Source organism: Equus caballus, chromosome 7 (assembly GCF_041296265.1).
Source record: "Equus caballus isolate H_3958 breed thoroughbred chromosome 7, TB-T2T, whole genome shotgun sequence".
Lineage (NCBI taxonomy): Eukaryota > Metazoa > Chordata > Mammalia > Perissodactyla > Equidae > Equus > Equus caballus.
The window spans coordinates 12,456,897-12,477,688 of record NC_091690.1 but is presented as its reverse complement, the minus strand read 5'-3'; the positions used below and the strand labels follow the sequence as shown (position 1 = coordinate 12,477,688).

General features: G+C 33.9%; 1 protein-coding gene across 6 annotated transcripts in view; it reads right to left on the bottom strand.

The window, feature by feature from the left end:
* The window catches only part of CEP126 (centrosomal protein 126), a 71,005-nt gene that overhangs the window by 46,728 nt on the left and 3,485 nt on the right, over positions 1-20,792 (bottom strand). For all 6 annotated transcript variants that reach the window (XR_011440426.1, XR_002809029.2, XR_011440425.1 and 3 more), the window contains exon 2: positions 17,161-17,280. Coding sequence is in view for 2 of the 6 variants with exons in the window: in XM_014741343.3 (XP_014596829.2) it covers positions 17,161-17,280 (120 nt within the window). In the remaining 4 variants the exon portion in view is untranslated. The remainder of the gene's footprint in view (positions 1-17,160; positions 17,281-20,792) is intronic.

Genomic DNA, 20,792 nt, shown 5'->3' with positions numbered 1-20,792 from the left:
CACCAGATTAGAGGAAGGTAATGTTTGAGGAAGGAGGAAGGCAGAGGTTCAAGTTGGACGTGAATATTAAGACACCTAAATTGGACACAACTATAAAGAGAGAACTGGGAGTTGAGAAGAGAAAAATAAAGTATATGGCAGATCAGTTCATTTTTTTTAATGTAGTCTTTGTAGAGAGATAAAGAAAACAGAGGCAATTAAATGCAGGCTTTAGTAGAGTATTCTACTTTCTGCTAGGAGGAGGGAGCTGAGGCTTGCTTGGTAGAAGCTGGTGGAGTCAACTCAAAGTATTAAACTCATATGCTATTACTTGAGATTAAAATGGCAGTGTCAAGGGATAAAAATATGAGTGCACTCCCATGGAACTAGTCTCCAATAAAGCATAATTATATAGTCCTTTCCATGTTAAGCAGTCTGGCCCTATGGCTCTCTTATAACCAATAGAATGTTATATAAGTGATGCTGTGTGACTTCCTAGACTAGATTAGAAATTTTGCAGCTTCCAACTTGGTCTTTTGGAATGCTTGCTCTAAGGAAAGCCAGACTCTGTGTAAGAAGTTCGACAACCTTGAGGTCACCATGATGAGAAGTCCAAGCTAGCTAAAGGGAGAGAGGGCATGGAGAGAGACGCATGGCTAGCCTCTAGCTGTTCTAGGCATGCCAGCCCAAGCACAAAACATGTGACAGAAGCCATCTTGGATGTCCAGCACAGTAGAACCTTCAGATAACTCCATCCACAGCCAAAATCTGAGTGCAACAGCATGAGACTTCCAAGTGGGAATCTACCACCTGAACCAGCCAACACACAGAACTGTAAAAATTGTTTTAAGCCACTCAGTTTTAGGGTGTTTTGTTATACAGCAGTAAGTGACCAGAATAATAACTTTAATAAGTTTTTAATCATTTATTTAGTGGGCTGGGGATAAACCTTTATTAATAAAAATTGTTTACTTCTTTATGTTAATTATAAAGGATTTATTAAATCCATTTATTATATATGCTTTTCTAAGAAAATTTAAGGGCATATTGGAAATTAGTTTTTGATAATAAAATGAAGTGTTCTCAGTAAATAGCACTGTGCCATAAATTATTCAGTTTCAGAGTATCAGTGCATTGCAACTGCCAGTTTAGGCAACTGTCACCTCTATGTCTCATGGCTGATAGTGCAGCATGCAATTGTACAAAACAATTTACACTTACTATATACATATAAAGATTTTTTAACAGAAATGTCTGTTCAAGGTATTTTTTGTATTTTTCTTCTAAGGCACTGTCTATTTCACTGGTAATGAGAACAATTTACATTTATCTAGCTAGGTAAGGAGGAAACCTTAGTTGATACGTATTACTGATTTACTTTAGTGATGTTTCAGTGATCCTTATAGATTTGTTTTTTTCCTGGGAAAATGCTTTGATGGTCTGTTCCTTAATCTGGCTGATATGGAGCTAACTCTAGATAAATCTGACAGTTGGCTTGAGAAATCCATGGCTGCCTACATGCTTAAGAGAATTTATTAAATAATGGTTATGTAAACTTTCCTCTAGTTCAAGTACGTGATGTTGTTCAGTGATATCTCATATCTGAGTTGTCAAATAAGACAGTGAACACTTATGTGGCATAGCAGACACAAAAACAAAAAAATAAGTTATTTGTTCTTTAATATCTCAAAACAGGCAAAATGAATTAATCACCAACTCATTGGTACTGTAAAGATAAGAGATCCTGAAAAGATTCTAGGAAGCAAGGAATAATAAATAAAAATTTGTTAACCATTATCCATTATTACTATTGTAAGAGAGAGAAAATGTAATTGATATTTACATTGGTTTTATATTAGTAAATTCAAAATACTGAATGTGTGAGGACCTTTTACAGCTTGAGCACTTAAAGGAAAACATAGGAGAGAAATGAAAGTTATTTTAAAAGAAGAACCAAATGGTTCTATAGTATCTGAAATAAAAATTTTACTAGTAGGCTTAACAGCAGATTGGAGATATAAGAAGAGAGTAAACATGAGGACAGATTAATAGAAATTATCTAATTTGAAGAACAGAGTGAAAAAGACAGAAAATAATGAATAACAGCTTTAGTGATCTATGGGTCACTAAATGATAAGTGGTCATTATCACGTGTATGTGTACAACATGTGTGTAATCAGAGTCCCAAAAATAGAAAAGAAAGAAAAAGAATGAGGCAGAAAACATTTGAATAACTATGGCTTAAAATTTTCTAAATTTGGTGAAAAAATATTACATTACAGATGAAAGCTCAGTGAACTCCTACTAAGATAAATATCAAGAACACGGACCTAGGCAGATTTTAGTTAAACTGCTGAAAACCAAAGATAAAGATAAAATCTTGAAAGTAGTCATAGAAAAAGGACATTACATATAAGGGAACAACAATATGAATGACAGCCAGCTTCTCAGGAGAAACATGGAGATTGGAAGACAATAGAGTGGTGTTTTTAAAGTGCTAAAAGAAAATAGCTGCTAGCTCAGAACTCTATATTCAATGCAACTATATTTCAAAAATGAAAGTAAAATAAAGTTATCTTTAGATAAACAAAAGCTGAGAGTGTTTGTTGCCAGAGGTCCTGTACTACAAGAAATGCCAAAGGAATTCTTCAAGCTAAAAGGGAAACTATACCAGATGGAAACTTGGATCTACACAAAGGAATGAAGAACACTAGAAACAATAAGTATGTGGGAAAATGGAAAAGAATATGTTATTCTCTTTTCTCTTACTGTTAAAAAGACAACTGAGGATTAACGCAAAAATTACCACATAGTTTTGTGAGGCTTATAACATGTATAGATGTAAAAGAAATGACAACAATAGCACAAATAATGCCAGCAGTGTTGGTGAGGTAAATCGACTTACAGTATTGAAAGATCTTTACATTTTGATGTGAAATGGTCTAATAGTAGCTCTAAATAGTTAGGTATGAATGTTGTAATCATAGGGGAGCCACTAAAAAAAGTAAAATTGAATTTTTTGTGGACCAACTCAAAGAATGGCAGGAAAGGAGGAAAACACAAAAAGCAGAAAAAAATACAGAATTAATAGAAAATAGTTAAATGATAGAACTAAATCAAACCATTTCAATAGTTATTAAATGTAAATGGACTGAGCGCTCTTTAAAAGGCAAAGTCTTATTTTGGGGGAGACATTCTCTTTGAATATTTCATGTTTCTGCACAGTTCAGGTCCTCTGAGTAAAGGCATTTACAACCAAATTAAAAGTGTTTGTATAAGGAAACACTCCAGGATAGCAAACCTTACAGAGGTCTCCCTTCATGAAGACAGTCTGGGGTAGTAAAGACAGAGGTGTCTCCTTCGCTTCCCCAGATAATACTTGCTTACATTCCAGAGTAAAGATAAGGCCTCTCTCTCTCTCTCTCTCTCTCTGGTGGTGAGGATAGGCAGCAGCCACGTATAAGATCAGAGTTTTCAAATTTTGTGGTTCCTAGTGTATAATGAACCCCACTGCATGTACAGGTACTGTCTGGCCCTCACTGTATTGCCCTTTGGGGACTGGAGGTTGGGGAACTGACACAAGATACTTCTTTGGCTGCTGCTTCTTCCATGAGTAATATACAGTCTTTGTCTTTGAATGAGGGAATTTTGCGTTTTTTTCAGCCTGCTACAAATACATATGAAATTGTGGTAAGCTAAATCACTGGTTTGCAAATAGGTTAAAATCTCAGACCCTTCACAGTTCACAGTTTCTGATTTAGCACTTGCTAGATTGGATATAAAGCAGGACCCAAGAGGATCAGTGCAAATCCAGATAGGTCAAAAGCAAAAGGATGGAAAAGCAGAAGAAATTTATTTGACTAAATTAATATCAGACAAAGTAGGCTTTAAGACAAGGAGTAATACCAAAGATGTAAACAATGTTTTGTAATGATAAAAGGGTCACTTCAGCAGGAAGACATAAAAATCATAAATATATCTAATAACAGACCTTCAAGATACATGAAGCAAATGCAGAACTAAAGGGAGAAACTGGCAAATCCACAATCATAGTTGCATATTGTAACATCCCTTTCTTAATATTTGACAAAACAACCAGATAAAAGATATCAGTAAGAATACAGATTTGAACAACATGGTCAACTACTTTGACCTTGTTGATATTTATAGAGCAACAACTATTTATACCCAACGGTTGTATTGCACATTCTTTTCAAGTACACCATAAGAAATCTTACGTTGAGCCATAAAATAAATGTCAATTAATTTCATAAGATTTAAATTTTACAGAGCATGTTCTCTGACCAAAATAGGTTCAAATTAGAAATCAATTATGATATCTGGAAAAGCTCCAAATAATTGGAAATTGAAAACCACAATAACAACATGTTTCTAAATAAGCCATGGGTCAAAGAAGAAATCAAAAGCAAAGCGAGAAAACATTTTAGACTAAATGAAAATGAAAATACAGGATATCAGATTTGTTTAATTTTGTTATAAGATTGTTCAGAAGGAAATTTATAACTTTAAATGCCTATATTAGAAAAGGAGATAGGTTTAAAATCAATGATTTCAGTTTCCACCTTAAGAAGCTAGAAGATAAGCAAACTTATCCTAAAGTAAGAAGAAAGGAACTAACAAAAATAAAAAAAGAAACCAATGAAATAGTGAACAAAAAAATAGAGATCACATAGACTAAAGTTGTTTATGAAAATGTTAGTAAAATTTATAAAGTCCTACAGAGTTCTCTCTGTAATGCATGGTTGCCTTAACATTTCAAAATTAATCAGTACAATTCACAATATTGACAAAGGGAAAAAGTTATATGATTGCCAAAACAAATGAATAAGAAGTATTTGACAATATTCAAGGCACATTCATGATAAGAACTCTCCACAGACTAGGAATGAAAGGAAACTTCCTCAATGTGATGAAGGCCATCTACCAAAAATCCCTAGGCTAGTAGCATAATGATGAATGGTGAATATTTCCTCCCAAAAGCGTAGAAGGCAAAGATGCTCACTCCTATTACTTATATTCCCCATTGCATTGGAGGTCCTAGAAAGTTCAATAAAGCCAACACAAAAATAAAAGGCATATAAATTGGAAACGTAGACATTACATTCCCTTTATTTACAGATGACTTAATTATACAAATAGAAAATTTTAAGGAATTTATAAAATAACTCCTAGAACTAAGGAATGAATTTAACAAGTTCTCAGAATACAAGATTGGTATAGAAAAATCAATTGTATTTCTACATATAAGCAGCAAACAATGGAAAATGAAATTGAAACACATTCATTTACAATAGCATCACAAAATATGAAATACTTAGGAGTCATTTAACAAAAGACACGCAAGACCTCTAGACTGAAAATCAGAAAATGCTGACATTTCTTTTCAGAGAAATTAAACAAACAAAAAAAATCATGAGGAGGAAATGATATGCTATATTCATGGCTTTCACGTATTGCAACACTCAGTATTGTTAAGATATCAATTCCCCCTAAGTTGACCTTTATATTCGTCACAATTCCATGCAAAACCAGGCAGGTTTATTTATACAGAAAAACAAAAATAAATAGAGTAGGCAAAACAATCTTGAATTAAAACAAAATTGGAGGACTCACACTACCTTACTTCACTATAAAACAGTGGTTCTCAACTGGGGGCAATTTTGCTCCTTCCCCCTCAGTGGATCTTTGGCAAAGTCTGGAGACATTTTTAATTGTCACGACAGGGGTGTGTTACTGGTATCTAGTGAATAGAGGCCAGGGATGCTGCTAAAACTCCTACAGTTCATAGGCAGCCCCCCACAACAAAGAATGATCTCTTCCAAAGTGTCAACAGTGTGGCTTTTGAGAATTCCTGCTATAATGCTACAATAACCAAGGCAGTGTAGGATTGGTATAGGGATAAATAGACCAATGGAACAGAATATAGAGCATGCAAGTAGACACTAACATATACGGTCCACTGACTTTTGAAAGAGGTGCCAAGGCCACTAAATGGAGAAACGGATTGTTTTATTCAACAAATGGTGCTGGAGCAAGTAGATAAACTTATGGAAAACATGAACCTCAACCCTTACATCACACCATACACAAATAATTTGAGACTGATGATAAACCTAAACCTAAAAGCTAAAATTGTAAACTTTCTGGAAGAAAATAAGAAGACTATATTTATAACCTAGGGGTAGACAAAACGTCTTAGGACACAAAAAGAACTGTCTATAGAAAAAAAATTGAGAAACTGTACTTCATCAAAACTTAAAACTTCTTTTGAAAGATTTCATTAAGTAAACGAAAGGGCAAGCCACAGATTGAAAGAAAATACTTGTGACATATATCTCTGACAAAAGAATTGTATTCAAAATATATAAACAATCTTACAACTTAACAAGAAGAAGACAAACAACTCAATGAAAGAATGGACAAAATATTTGAAAAGAGACTTCACAAAAAACATACAGGGATGGCTAATCAGGGAAGCACAAAATAAAACCATTTTATACCTACTATATGACTAAAACTAAAAAGCTTGAGTGGGAAGGTAATGAAGCCACTGGGATTCAAGCACATTGCTGATGGGTGTGTAAAATGATTAGCCTTTATGGAAAACTGTTTGACAGCTTCACATATGAATAAACCTACACATAGCTTAAGACCCAGCAATTCTACTTTTAGGTGTTTACTCGGGAGAAATGAAACATATATCCACAAAAAGATTTCTTACTTATTGATTCTTTCATGTTTTACTATTTCAGCTTAAATTATCTTTCTGCCAGCAGCTTTATTAATAGTCCCAAATTAGAACAACCTAATGCCCATCAATAGAAGAATGCATAAACAAATTATAGCATATTTTTACAACAGAATACCACTCAGCAAGAAAAAAGAATGAACTACTGATACATGTAATGATATGGATGAATCTCAACATTAAGTGAAAGAAGCCTGAAACAAAATGCAAAAACAGGCAAAACTGATTCTGATGACAGAAATGAGAAGAGTGTTTACTATGAGGGTGGAGGTTGACTACAAGGGATTTGAGGGTAAATGCAAAGGAATGATAATGACAGACCAGGGAGTAAGAAAATCCATTTGAGCAAAAGTGAGCAGATAAGGGATGGAATGAACAGAGAAAGGGTGATAAGATAAATGGACTGAGGTGCAGTCTTAGAATTGCTGAATTCAAAGTATTAGAGGAAGTGACATGGAAAGACAGGAAGTATAGATCAGAAATTGAGATTCCTGAAACTGAGATTTTGGAGGTGGAGGAGTAATTGGTAATAGCTGAAGTGAGGTGCCACTGAATGGGTGAAGTTCAAGAAAATGACAGGCCACCAGAGATGGATAGTCTATGCAGATTACAAAGAACGGTCACTGGAATAGCAGCAGGGAGACAAAAAGAGACAGGTGCTAAAACTTTCAAGGAATGCCATAAAGGATCCCATAGATGACTGCAATAAGAGATAACGGTGAGCAGTATAGTTTAATGGGATGATGTTCAAAAGAGCTGGGGGATTTTAAAGAAAAGGGAGAGCAATGGTTAGATGCAACAGTGAAGAGCAATAATGGCTCCATATATCTCATCCGTTGTATCTATTAAATATCTACTAGTCTCTTCATGCTTTCCACTATCACCTTCTCCCTCCCTCTTATGTTCTTTATGATAGAGAAAATAGAAGCTGTAAGCAGAGAATTTTTTACACTCCTAAAAAATTACTTGCGTACACATTTATCTCAATTTGAGGTTCTAGGAACAGTTTCTAATACAATCACATGTCTTCAATTGCTTTAAATCTTAATTTCCTTTAGGAGGGGGTAAACATTTTCCATGTTTACTTTCTTCCCAAAGGCACTATACGTGTGGGTAAGTGTTTATATAATTGACTTTTGTATTTGGGCAGAGGATACAATCAGGATTCTAGGGATTGATTGAGAAAGAAAGTTTGGGGGAAGGCTACCAGCAAAGGAAAGTTAGTCACTACACATAAGGTGACCTGTGAAAATGGAGTAATGATAGCAATCACTTATTACAAGTGCTAACTATGGCCAAGCACTGCATATGACAAGTATTTTATATTCATTACCTTGTCTTATCTCACAACAGTTCTCTGAGTTGAATATTTGACAGATAAAACTGAGTCTTACAAAGGTTAAGTAATTTTTTCACGGTCACATAATCACTAAGTAGAAGAACTGGGAGTTTAAACTAGGCTTCTGATTCTGCCTTGTTTTGAACCACTATATTATTCTATTACCCTACGTAACAGCCTTTTTGTAATTTTTCTCTTCTCTTCAAAGCACTTCTATCCCCAATAACCACACACCACAAAAGTTTGTCTTCCGTGGAACATTAAGCTTAACATTATCGTAGTATTTATCTCAGTAAATCATAATGATGTATTTACTCTTCAGTATTGTTTATTAGACACTAAGTATCATAAGAAGGACAGTGTCTGTGTCAGCACATAGCACACAGAGCTTGGAATACAGCAGGTACTTCGGAGAATTGTTGAAAGAATTAATTGCATTTTAACTGTTTGTCTTCCCCATCAGACTCTAAGTTCATTGAGTGCAGGAGCTAAAAATTTAATTTCTGGAATTCCTAGGCCTAACACAAAGCCTTGCACCTGGTAGATGCTTAATAAACATTGTTGAATGAATGCTTGATGACCATATGTCAACTTCAAATAGATCACAGCACTTTAAAAAGCAGTTATCTATTATTTTGACTTAATTTATCTGCTGGTGCTATAATAGTAAGTAAAATAGATATGATCTATGCAGTTATTTATAATCTAGTGAGGTAAGCTAACAAAACCAAGTAAACAAAGAATTACTAATTGTCATAAGTGATATGAAGAAACTCTAGTTCAACATAGGGAACCAAGGGAACTCAATTTAAATAAAGTAAACAGGGAATATTTCTCTGGAGACATGACATCTAAGCTAAAATTTTCAGACTAAGGAGGCCAGTCACAAAAAGAATGGGGGAAAACTACACTAGGCAGAAGAAACAGCACGCAAAGGCCTTGAGTTGGGAAAAGAGAAAAAAAAAAATTAGCATTTAAGAAACTGAGGAAATACCACTAGTTAAGCAAAGTTTGGAAATGAGGAATGATGGATTTCCAAAGCTAAGAGGTGATATTTTCCATGGTGGCTCTGTCCTCTGGGCTAAAATATATGGAGATAGTAATAATTTCACACACTACTTTCCAGGATCATAGGGAATAAAGCCTATGCCAGACTGAATTGAATTAAACTAGGGATACAATGTGACCAAAAAGCAGAAGTTTCCAGTTCTAAACACAATAGTAGGCCCAATAATAAAAAGTTTTAATAAGCAATTGTAACAATAATTAATATAGTTCTTTCTTTATTCATTTAATGACTAGTTACTGATTTCCTTTTATGCTATTATGTGCCAGGCACTACGGTAAGTGCTGTGGGAATAAAGGATTTGGCGACAAAAACAAGAAAGATACCTTCTCTGCCATTGTAGAATTTAGAGTTGGAAGAGTATGTTGCTTCTTCCCATTAACCCTGGAATTAGCCTTTTTCACAAAAGAAACATGGTCTGCCTTAGCAACTTAAAAAAACTTATTTATGATAAATAAAAATTGCTTATATTTAAGGTGCAAAGCATATTTTGATATATGTATACAGTGTGTTATAATTACCACAATCAAACTAATTAACATATCTATCACCTCCCACAGTTAACCTTTTTGTGTGTGTGTGTGTGTGTGTGTGTATGTTAAGAACTCTTGGGCTCTACTCTCTTAGTAAAGTTCCAGTATATAACACATTATTATTAACTATAATCACCATGCTGCATGTTAGTTTTCCAGAACTTATTCAACCTATAACTGAAAGTTTGTGCTCTTTGATCAATCTCTCTCCTTTTCTCTCACCCCTGTCCCCAGCCTCTGGAAACCACCATTCTACTCTGTTACTATGAGTTCAGCTTTTTTTTAGATTCCACACATAAGTGAGATCATGCGATATTTGTCTTTCTGTGTCTGACTTATCTCACTTAGTGTAACATCCTCCAGGTTCATCCATGTTGTCACAAATGGCAGGATTTCCTTCTTTGTTAAGGCTGAATAATATTCTATGTTAGGTATATATATACATGTGTATATATAGATCTATCTCACATTTTCTTTATCCATTCATCTGTCAACAAACATTTAGATTGTTTCCATATTTTGGGTACCGTGAATAATGTAACTTAGCAACTTTTGAAGGGTCTGTTTAACATGTGCAATTCTGCCTCATGAAACATGTAGACTATTTTGGCTCAAAGCGAGTCACCTCATCAAATGATGGCTGTATGCCAAACTGTTTGTTCTGGTTTCCCAGGAACCCACAACTATGGAGTATCATTTTCTTCTGTTGAAAATACTCTTAAGAAATGAACAAATAACCATCACGGCAACAACTTTCTTTAACAATAGAACCCAAGAAGTAGTATTAAGAATATCTGAGGTCACAGGAGACACAGGCAAAAACAGAGAGCTGGCCTTTTGTGATGCATTCTTTTTTCTGGATGGAACCATATTTCAGATTTAGGTAGTTACAACTTTCTAGAGATATGATCATATTTGAGTTTAAGACAACTATATTTTGAGACAATTAGAAATTAAAGGAACTTTAAAAAAGATAAAATATCACTCTAATTAAAAAAATGCAACTGGGGAAAAATAGTTTTTAAAAATAAAGCATAACATTTTTAACAAACAGTAATGCCAACAGCCTATAAGAAATAAAACTAAACTCAAGAATATACTGTCAGTTTTCACTGCTTGGCAAGAAATTTATGTGTCCCGGGTTATTAATCCTATACTTGCCAAGACTTAAAATTATTTGAAATCCCATAAATCTCTATTGAAAATCATATTTCTAACTTACTGTCTGTCACTTGACTGGAAAAGAAAACAAATGAAAAGTCTAAAATGATCCTTATCACACTATTGGAGAGGAAAACACCCAAACAACAAAGATCTATATTCTTATTTATCACATAGAATTAGGAATGTACATACTACAAAGAGAAAATATAATAGTAGCTCATTTCTCTAAAGGATGAGGTGTCAGCCAAAATAAACGTCAATATCAATTAATTAAAGCTCATAAACTCTAATCATAAGAGTCTCTTAGGTACTTATTCACATATATTGTTATCTTAGATTGAGTTCCAACAAAATCCTCTCTTTACTTAGGTCATAATGTACTAGAAATACAAAGGAAGAAAAGGGAAAGGTCTTCCAGAAAGAGAAATACTAACATCAAAAAGAAAGAAATTTAGCTTCTGGGAAGAGACAGGTAAACATACTTTTTGCTATTTCTCCCACTAAGTACAAATAAAAATCCTGGACATTATATATACTTAAAAATAAACAAGAAGAGTCTGAAAGGTGGAGAGGAGGAGGCAGACTGGCTAGGGACATTGGGACCTGAGGAAAAACATGTGGTAAGTTCCCTGGGTTTTCTTTCGGCTTCATATATTCCAGACTTGGAGTGGGAGAAACAGGCAATGTGAATAGGCTCAGACAAAAAAAAAAAAGTCCCAACTAAAGCTTGCTTTCTCTAGCCCCAGGATGAGGAAGGGCAACCTATGAAAAGAGAAAACTTTAAGACAATAATCCTACTACTCCATCCAAATGCCACAGAAAAAAGCCATGGTCCTGCCGGCAAAGGCTGAGAGGGGAGCCTAGGTTTCATTTCCATTCTTGCCAGGCTTTAACAAGGTGCCCCCAACACTGCTGCCGGGATGGTGTCAGAGAAACTGAGTAGAATGTCGGGCTTTCATCCCCACCTGATGGTAATGAGGCCCTCCCACACCCCAGTATTAGTAGAGACAATGTGGGGAGTCTGGACTTCCACCCACTCAGCAGTAAGCAGGTGCCCCTATCTCTCCCCAGTTGGACGGTGTCTGAGGAGGTTGTGGAGAGGCAAGACTTTCACCACCATCCAGCAGTAATGAGACCACTCTCACCTTGGTGTCAATAGAAACCACGTGAGGAGCTGGAACTCCCACTACTGCCCAGCAGGAATAAGGAGCCCTCCCCCAACGTGGTGTTAACAGAGGTTAAGTGGTAAACCTAGACTTCCATCTCCATGTATCAGTAACAAGGCAGTGTCTTGCAGATATAGACAAGATTATTCTAGATTTTATATGTAAAGGAAAAGGAATTAGAATACCTAAAACAATTTTGAAAAAGAATAATAAAGTGAGAGGAACCAGTCTACACGATTTGAAGACACATATAGCTACAGTAATCAAAATTGTATAGTATTGGCGGAGGACAGATATATAGCTTAATAGAACAGAGAACCCAGAAATATACCCACATAAATATGCTCAAGTGATTTTTGACAAGAGTGCAAAAACAATTCATGGAGAAAAGATAAGTTTTCTAACAAAGGATGCTGGGCTAATTGGACAACCAGAGGCAAAAAAAAAAAAAAAGAAAAAGAAAAGAATCTTGAGCTAAGTCTCACAGCTTACACAAAAATTAACTTAAAATGGATCACGGGCTTAGCTGTAAAACTATAATCTTCAGGATATAGGGCTAAGCAAAGAGTTCTTAAACTTGACACCAAAACACAACCCATAAAAAGAAGAACTGATAAACCGGGCTTCAAAAAAACAAAAACCTTTTGCTCTGGGAAAGACCCAATTAAAAAGGCGAAAAGATAAGCTCCAGTGTAGGAGAAAATATTTGTAAACCACCTATCTGACAAAGGACTAGTACCTAGAATATACAGAGAGCTCTCCAAACTCAACAGTAAAAAAGCAGATAATCTAATTAGAAAATAGATAAAAGACATTGAGAGAAATTTCATTAAAGAGGATGGGCAGGTGGCAAATAAGCACAAGAAAAGAGATTCTGCATCATTAGCCATTAGGGAAATGAAAATTAAAACCACAATGAGATATTACTACACATCTATTAAGAATGGCTAAAATAGAAAAACGAGAAAAAATAAAAAGTGACAACACCAGTGCTAGTGAGGAAGTAGAAAACTGGATTACTCTTACACTGCTGTGGGTACAGTCACTCTGAGAAACAATTTGGCAGTTTCTTAAAACACTAAACACGCAATTACCATATGTCCCAGCAATTGTACTCCAGGTCATTTATCTTAGAGAAATAAAAACTTATATTCACACAAAAACCTACACACAAATATTTATAGCAGCTTTATTCATAGTAACCCCAAACTGGAAATTACACAGATGTCCATCAATGAGTGAAGGGTTAAACAAACTTTGATGGACTCGTAACATGGAATACTACTCAGCAATAAAAAGGAATGAACTGATGCATACGACAACTGGGACAAATCCCACAGAAATGTGTTGAGTGAAAAAAGCCAATCCTGAAAGGTTACATACAGAATAATCCCATTTTTATAACACTCTAGAAATAAAAAAAATTGTAGAAATGAGAACAGATTAGTGATTTCCAGGGGGCGGGTGTAGGAGGGAAGTGGGTGTGGATACAGAAGAGCAATGTGAGGAATCTTTGTGGTGTGGGAAATGTTCTGTGTCTTGACTGTATAAATGTCATTATCCTGTTTGTGAGATTGAACTATAGTTTTGCAAGATGTTACCACGGGGGGAAACAGACTAAAGGGTATCATGGGATCTCTCTGTATTATTTTTTACAACTGCATGTGAATCTATACTGATATCAAAATAAAGAGTTTAATTTAAAAAAGAGAAATTACAACTAAAGTGAGGGAGAAAATCTTTAATAGAAGAATTCACCAAGCTTACCTGTTAAAGGCTACTCTTGTATACCAAATAAAGCATAATAGATCAAGGGTAATATAGCAATAGAGTAGAATATTTGATGCTCATAATAATGATTCTAGAGCATGAAGAAAAGATCAAACCACATTTATCAAAATCTGTATAAAAGATTACAGTAATGTGTATTGTAATTTAGAAAGATATTAAAAATGTCAAATTTTTCATAATCTATAAATATTTCATTTCTGACAATGCTCTTTATGTATCACCATTAATTGACTTTGACTTCTATTAACCCTACCTACTCAAGCCCAACTCTACCTCCAAATTCATTCTCTTTCTTAGGTCAGTATAACAGCTTTCTATGTGTTCTCTTTGCCTCCAGCCTGTGCTTTCCATTCATCCTCTACCCGCTTTGCTATAATAAGCTAAAATGTAAATCTGATCATGACATTTCTCTGATTTTACTCTTTCAACAGCATCGCAGAGTCCTAAGGATAGGGTTTAATTTCTTTAGATTGGCACAAAAGTCATTTTATGAAATGTCTCCCACCAACTCTATAGCTTTTTCTCCTGACACTCTTCCACATTTTCCTGTGCTTAAATCACATAAAACTCGTCTTATATTTCATAACATCAAGCTTTTTCACATTTTTTCTCTTTGCATAAAACACCTTAAACCCTCATGTCCCCTGGCTAACTCCTGCTTATCTAAAAAGACTTTACTCTTCCAGGAATTCTTCCTCGCTCTGTAGTATATGAGATGTGCTTTCATAGCACCTCATAGGCAACTCTATCATAGTATTTATTGCAGAGCATTGCCATCCTTTATTACTTCACTATTAGTAACTTGAATGCAGGAATCATGCACTTTATTTTTTATCCACCAGTATACGAAACCCAGTAAATGTCAACTGAGTGAATAAATGGCTGTCCTCTATGACAATATTTTAAATGGTCAAAGATACCTTCCAAATATCCTAAATTCCTTTAATATGTGATGAATATATTATAAATAATATAGCCATGGATATTTAAATCTACTGATATCTAAACTTATTTGAATCTATTTATATTTTTTAGCTTATACTATACATCCATATATGGATGTTTGATAAATATAACATTGCTTAAAGTATAATTCCTTCTTATCTATGCTAAGGGTACATTTTTCTTGCTTCATGGTGAAATCAAAACTCCATCATTCTCGCAAATAGATAATGCCGCTACCTCAAACTTCACATTCACCAAGTAATTCATTTCATGATTCTCTAGGTAATTTTTTTGCCTTTAGGATATTTAAGGAATCGTTTTTATTATAAATTTTAGTGACTCTTCCAAAGTGCTTGTCCCTCATCTATTACTTGGTAGTGTTTCCTCTTCTCTTTATTTGGGCAATTTTCCCTATTCTGTCCTTTTCTTTCTTATTCTGTCAGTTAATTACATAAGAAATTTGTTTGATCTTCTGAACTTTTAAGCCTGTACGCTTACATTATGGTCTTTTAAAACTATCTGAAGGCTCCTTTTGAGTTCTTCTTAAAGTTTATTTCAATTTTTTCTCTTCACAAAGTCACATTAAATCTGATTATTGTCATTTCTAAAGTTTAATGGCAGAATAGATTAGGCAGAATAATGTTTTCTCCTGGTATAAAGTTTAATCACTGGTACTCAACAGCTAGGCTTGTTGAGTGAATATTTATTTACCAAAAGATAGTTCTAAAATTGAAAATTAAAAACAATGGAGGAAATAACTTAATTTCCTTTATGTGTGTGTGTTACTTAAAATTACTTGGTCTACAAAGCAGCATCTAGAAAGTTACTTGAGGATGTGCTCCAGCAAACTAATGGAATAAAATGAAATGAAAAAAGGGATGTTATGGTAGGCAAGAAACTGTGGCTCCAACTCCTAAGAGCAGGATAAGGAAGTCTCAGGATGCCAGTTGTGCGTTAGGCCTAAAGGTAACCAGTATCTCTTGAAGCAGTACCTATTGATGAACGGAGCAGGCCTTGGAGGGAAACAAAGACTCCATTATATAGACACTGAGTGGGAGAAAGGAAAACTTGAGAATGTGATAAAAACATACAAGAAAAATATTGGGAAATAAAAAAATGAGAAAGTAGTAAATAACAAGAAAATTAAAAATGAGCAATTTTAGGCAATTAATGTAAATAAACAAAGAGCACTTTGTGCTATGAACATCTTTTGAGTACTAGTGGGGAGACAGCACAAACAATGGCAAAGTATAACTGACAAATACTGAAAGGAGACTATCTCTACTTGTAGGAAAAAGCACTTTTTTTGCTCCACATAACAATCCCTTGAAATAGACACTATTGATTCCAATCATAAATGAGAAACTGAGGCTCAAAGAGATTAAATAACTTGCTCCAACTCATGGAGCTAGGAGTTAAGCCTAGATCTCTGACTCCAAAGCCCATGACCCTTCTTACATATGATTATTCATCTTTATTGAACACCTATCATCTGCCTTTTACAGGCTTCAGGGGCTGAAATGTAGGAGAAAAATTGAAATATATGAATACAAACAAAAACAAAAACAAGCTTTATTAAATCATCTCAACTACACCAGACAATGAAAGAGTTAATCTAAAGAGAAATATAATACTAGGAAAAAATTACAGGCAAACAATTTTGTATTCCCCAAATGGGATTTGCAACATATGCCAAATGATGCAGTTAATAAACTCTGGGGACTTTCTGCTATTCATATGTTGTGGAAATATGGACAAGGTGGTAAAAACATTAAAAAACGGCATAACCACTCTGTCTAAAAAACAAAAACCTAATAATTCAAACAAATTTTGAAAAATGTTAAGCAGTGATTAAATGACATGCATTTTTACTCTAGTTTCCAGTTTATACTAGAAAGCTCCTTTTCTTATGGTAGTCATTTATAAAATTCTTTTTATCACATTTCCACCATTATTCATATTTCCCCCCATTTTTCTGATTGGATAAATGAGGGTAGCATATATAGAAAAATTATATAGAAGTGAATAATAAATTAAAATTGAATTATATTTTATTAGAGACTAAATGCTAATTGGTAATCTTTTAATTTACCATGAAATAATATAAAAAACAAAGAAGATAATACATTTAACAGTCATTTTAAGAAGTGTATATGATACTGTAATAAAAAGTTCTACAACAAGAAAAGACTGCTATGGTCACAGTTAGTAGACCAGACAATACACCACTATATTTGTAATTTAGGCAGGAAAACAATAATAAAATTTACAAAGCCACACAAATCTTGGTCATTTTATAGAAAAAGCACTGTCATGACTTCAGTTTATAAAATGCTACAAAGTAGAGAAACTATTAATTTATAATGAATTTGAATTTCTACACTTCTGAATAAAATACAATTACTTACTTTTTTCTCCGATTTGACTCCACAAAATATCTACGTGCTCGATTTCGACATATTTTTTGTTGCTCCAGTAATATTTGGCGCTCTTCTTCTAAATTTTTCTCTAAATGGCTTTTCATATCTCTAATGATGGCATTAAGTTAAGGAGAATGGTTTACATCTTTAGTGGATGAGTGTCAGTGCTATCTGATAAATATAATTATAGCTTCATACTAATGATGTAATGAATTTTTGTGGAACAATTAATATGTGTACACACTAGTGTTAGTATATGACTGGCAGATATTTTATGTAAAAAATTTCTGACTTGGTATTAGAACTGAAGATATTCCTCACTTTCCCTGGAAAAAAAATAAATTACTTTTAGATTTCATGAACTCGGATAAGAAGACTGCATATGTTTTGATTCATTAAACACATATTTGAGTACTTATTAACAAGTTACTGTCTTAGGCATGTATATAGGAAAATGAAGAAAGGTGGTATTTCGCTAATAGAAAGATTAATTAAATGTTTCAGTAGATCCTTTAATCTATAGTACGAAAGTCACATCCAAATATTAAAAAATCAAATAGCAATATAACCGGAGAGTTTGGGAAGACAGTCTACTTGCTTATTGATTTACCTGTGTTACAAAAACAAAAACAGTAGGGAAACCATACACAGTAACGTTTACTCAGAAGTTTGCCAGAGAAGAAAATATTTTAGTTATCCTAATCATCCATTCATTTGAAATTTATTATATAAAATGAAACTTTAAAAAAGTTGTATTGATGTGGTTAATTGATGTCCCAATTTATTTAGGTGTGGTTCAACTGTCATTATTGAATACCTTTACCAAATTTATCACAGTACTTTTGTTTTTAATGATTTCAAATTTTAAAAAATGGTCATTCACTTATCATTTTGTCATTATTCAGTACCTCATCATTAGATGTAGATGCATATGAGGTATTGAAGTTAGATATTGCAGGGCATGCAACTCGTCTTTTTAGAATAAATAGCCTGTTTAAATCTTTTTCCCCAAATAACAGAGGTTCAAAATTCTCTTTGAGAGGTCTATTTAACCAAGGTTTTTTATATGCCATAAATTATTAATGGTAAAACAGAACACAATAAATACATTCAATAATAAATTATGCTGTACATAATTGTTAACTCAAAATGTGTTAATTTCAGGATCCTATAGTGCTTCAACATCAATATTATATATACTTCAAAACACTCATATTTATTTGAATTTTTTTGTCATTCGAAACTTTCCTAATGGGAACTCACTTGTTTTCAATTATGTTTCTATTTAACCATCCTTATACCATTGGCCATAACTAATTTTACCTTTGTTTTATTATAAAATTTTGCACGACCTCAAGATAAACATATACCCACACACACTTGCACACGTGATATTTTACTTAAAGTTCCTTTTGAAGAATTTATAAAAATGAAACAAAAAAGGAAGGAAATCTGGTTCTTCGTTAGCTTGGAAACAGTTAAAGATTTATCTTGTTCTTCTCTAATAGAGTATTAGGAGGAGTCTGATGTCTATAAGACGGCTAGCTACTAAAAGTCACAACACGACAGTAGAGTAAAGTGTAACTTCCTTTCAGGGTACATGAGAGCAACATTGCATGGGGAGGACAGCGAGAAGTTGCTTTGGCTCAGGTGAGAAGTATGCAGGACTATGATGGAGGGGGAGACAATTCTGTTCTCTGTTTAACATGCTTGAGATATCACAAGAACATAAAGAAAATCACAAATGTAATGTTCTTAATGTTCTGACAACTATATATTCTCAAATTAAATCAAATGACTCTCTCTCTCCCTATAAAAATATAATTTTTGCCTGCTGAGTTATAAAGAAATGCTGCTGCCTTTGCATCTTTTCAAATTTGGTATTCAAGTTTAAAAACTATTAGATGACGTGTTAAATTTTTGTTTTCTATACAAGCTATCTTGGAAAGGTAAGATATTTCCATAAGAATCACTGTCAAATACGTGTTCAAAGGAAGGTAATGTTTATATACTTAATATAAAAAAAAAAACCCAAGAATACTATGGGTTGTAGGATTGGGTAAGTAAGACATAATAATTATAATTTAAAAGCATAGCCTAATCTACCCCAACTCATTCTCATCTCTCCCTCTTCCAATTTAGTCTTTAATTGCAGCTCATTTAGGTGATTTTAAATATGGTACTATCACAAATAACCATGAATCATACAATGTATATTAATGACAAATTTATTAGAGCTGTCCTGAATCTTTTTATTCTTCTCTGTACTCTCTTCCACAGCCCAGGCTCAGGCGCTCTAAATGCCTTGCCTGGACTATCTCAGTAGTCTTCTAACTCATCGCCTTACTCCTAAACTTGCCATCCTCCTTTTGAACCTCCACTAAGCCAGCTAGGCGCAAGTCTGATTTGGTTTTTCATTCTTTGTTGTTCTCCAAAAGCTCCCTATCACCTTCATGATAAATTCCAAATTTCTTGGAATATAAAGCATTCTACTATCCGGTCTGTTTTTTCAGCTTCATTTTTCAACATTGCCCTGCATGAATCCTATGCCCAGCCACACAAAGATACTTATTAACAAAACAAGCCATGATGTATCATGCCATTATCTCTCGGCACAAGCTTAGCTAACTCTCCTCATCTTTTCAGGGATACCTCAAAGCAATTCCTCCCCTATGAAGCTTTTTCTAACTCCCATGGGATGACTTGACACCTTCATGAGGACATTACGTGTGTCTTCCCTACATTTCTATAACTCCAATGCCTGGCATGGTGCTTAGAATATATCAATGGCTTAATAAAAGCTAGCTGAATGATTTCCTTGGAAACAATTCTTGGTAGATATACTAGGACAAAGGCATACATATTTTTATAGCTTTTTGTGCCTTATAGACAAATTGGTTTATAAAAGGGTTTTATAAATTTACATATAATTAGAAATATATGTTTCAAAACCTCATGAGCATAGGGTAGTACTTTTTTTTTTTTAAAGACCAAGTGGAAAATCATGTTTTATTATGTGTGTATTAGCAAAATAGAATGCTTTCCATGTTTGATTACTAATTTTTATTTTCTTCTTTGGTGAATTGTTAGTTCAGTCACTGGTCATTTGTGTATTGGGAATTTGATTTTTTTTGCTGAGGAAGATTTGCTCTGAGTGAACATCTATGCCAGTCTTCCTCTATTTTGTATGTGGGTCACCACCACAGCATCACCACAGATGTGTGGTGTAGGTCTGTGCCTGGGAACCAAACCTGGGCTGCTGAAGTGGAGTGCACTGAACTTAACCGCCCCAAGAACTTGAGTTTTTAAAAAATTAATTTCAGTAAAATTAATGGAGATAGAATAGTGTAGCTACTAATCCTCTATCATAGTTACTGCAAGTATTTTCCCCAGATAGTTCGAGTTTTATTTATTTATACAACTTCTCCTTACACTAAAGTTTTAAGTTAAATGAGTTATCTTTGAAATATTTTTCGTTTGACATTTCTTCTTTTCAAATGGTAAAGTTTCTATAACTTTAAACAGGAAAAATGTGAAATTCTATTTTCTGTCAGTTTTCTTTTACAATTTTATTTTATATTTACCTTTTGATCAGCTCAAGTTTATTTTGGAGTGTAGTA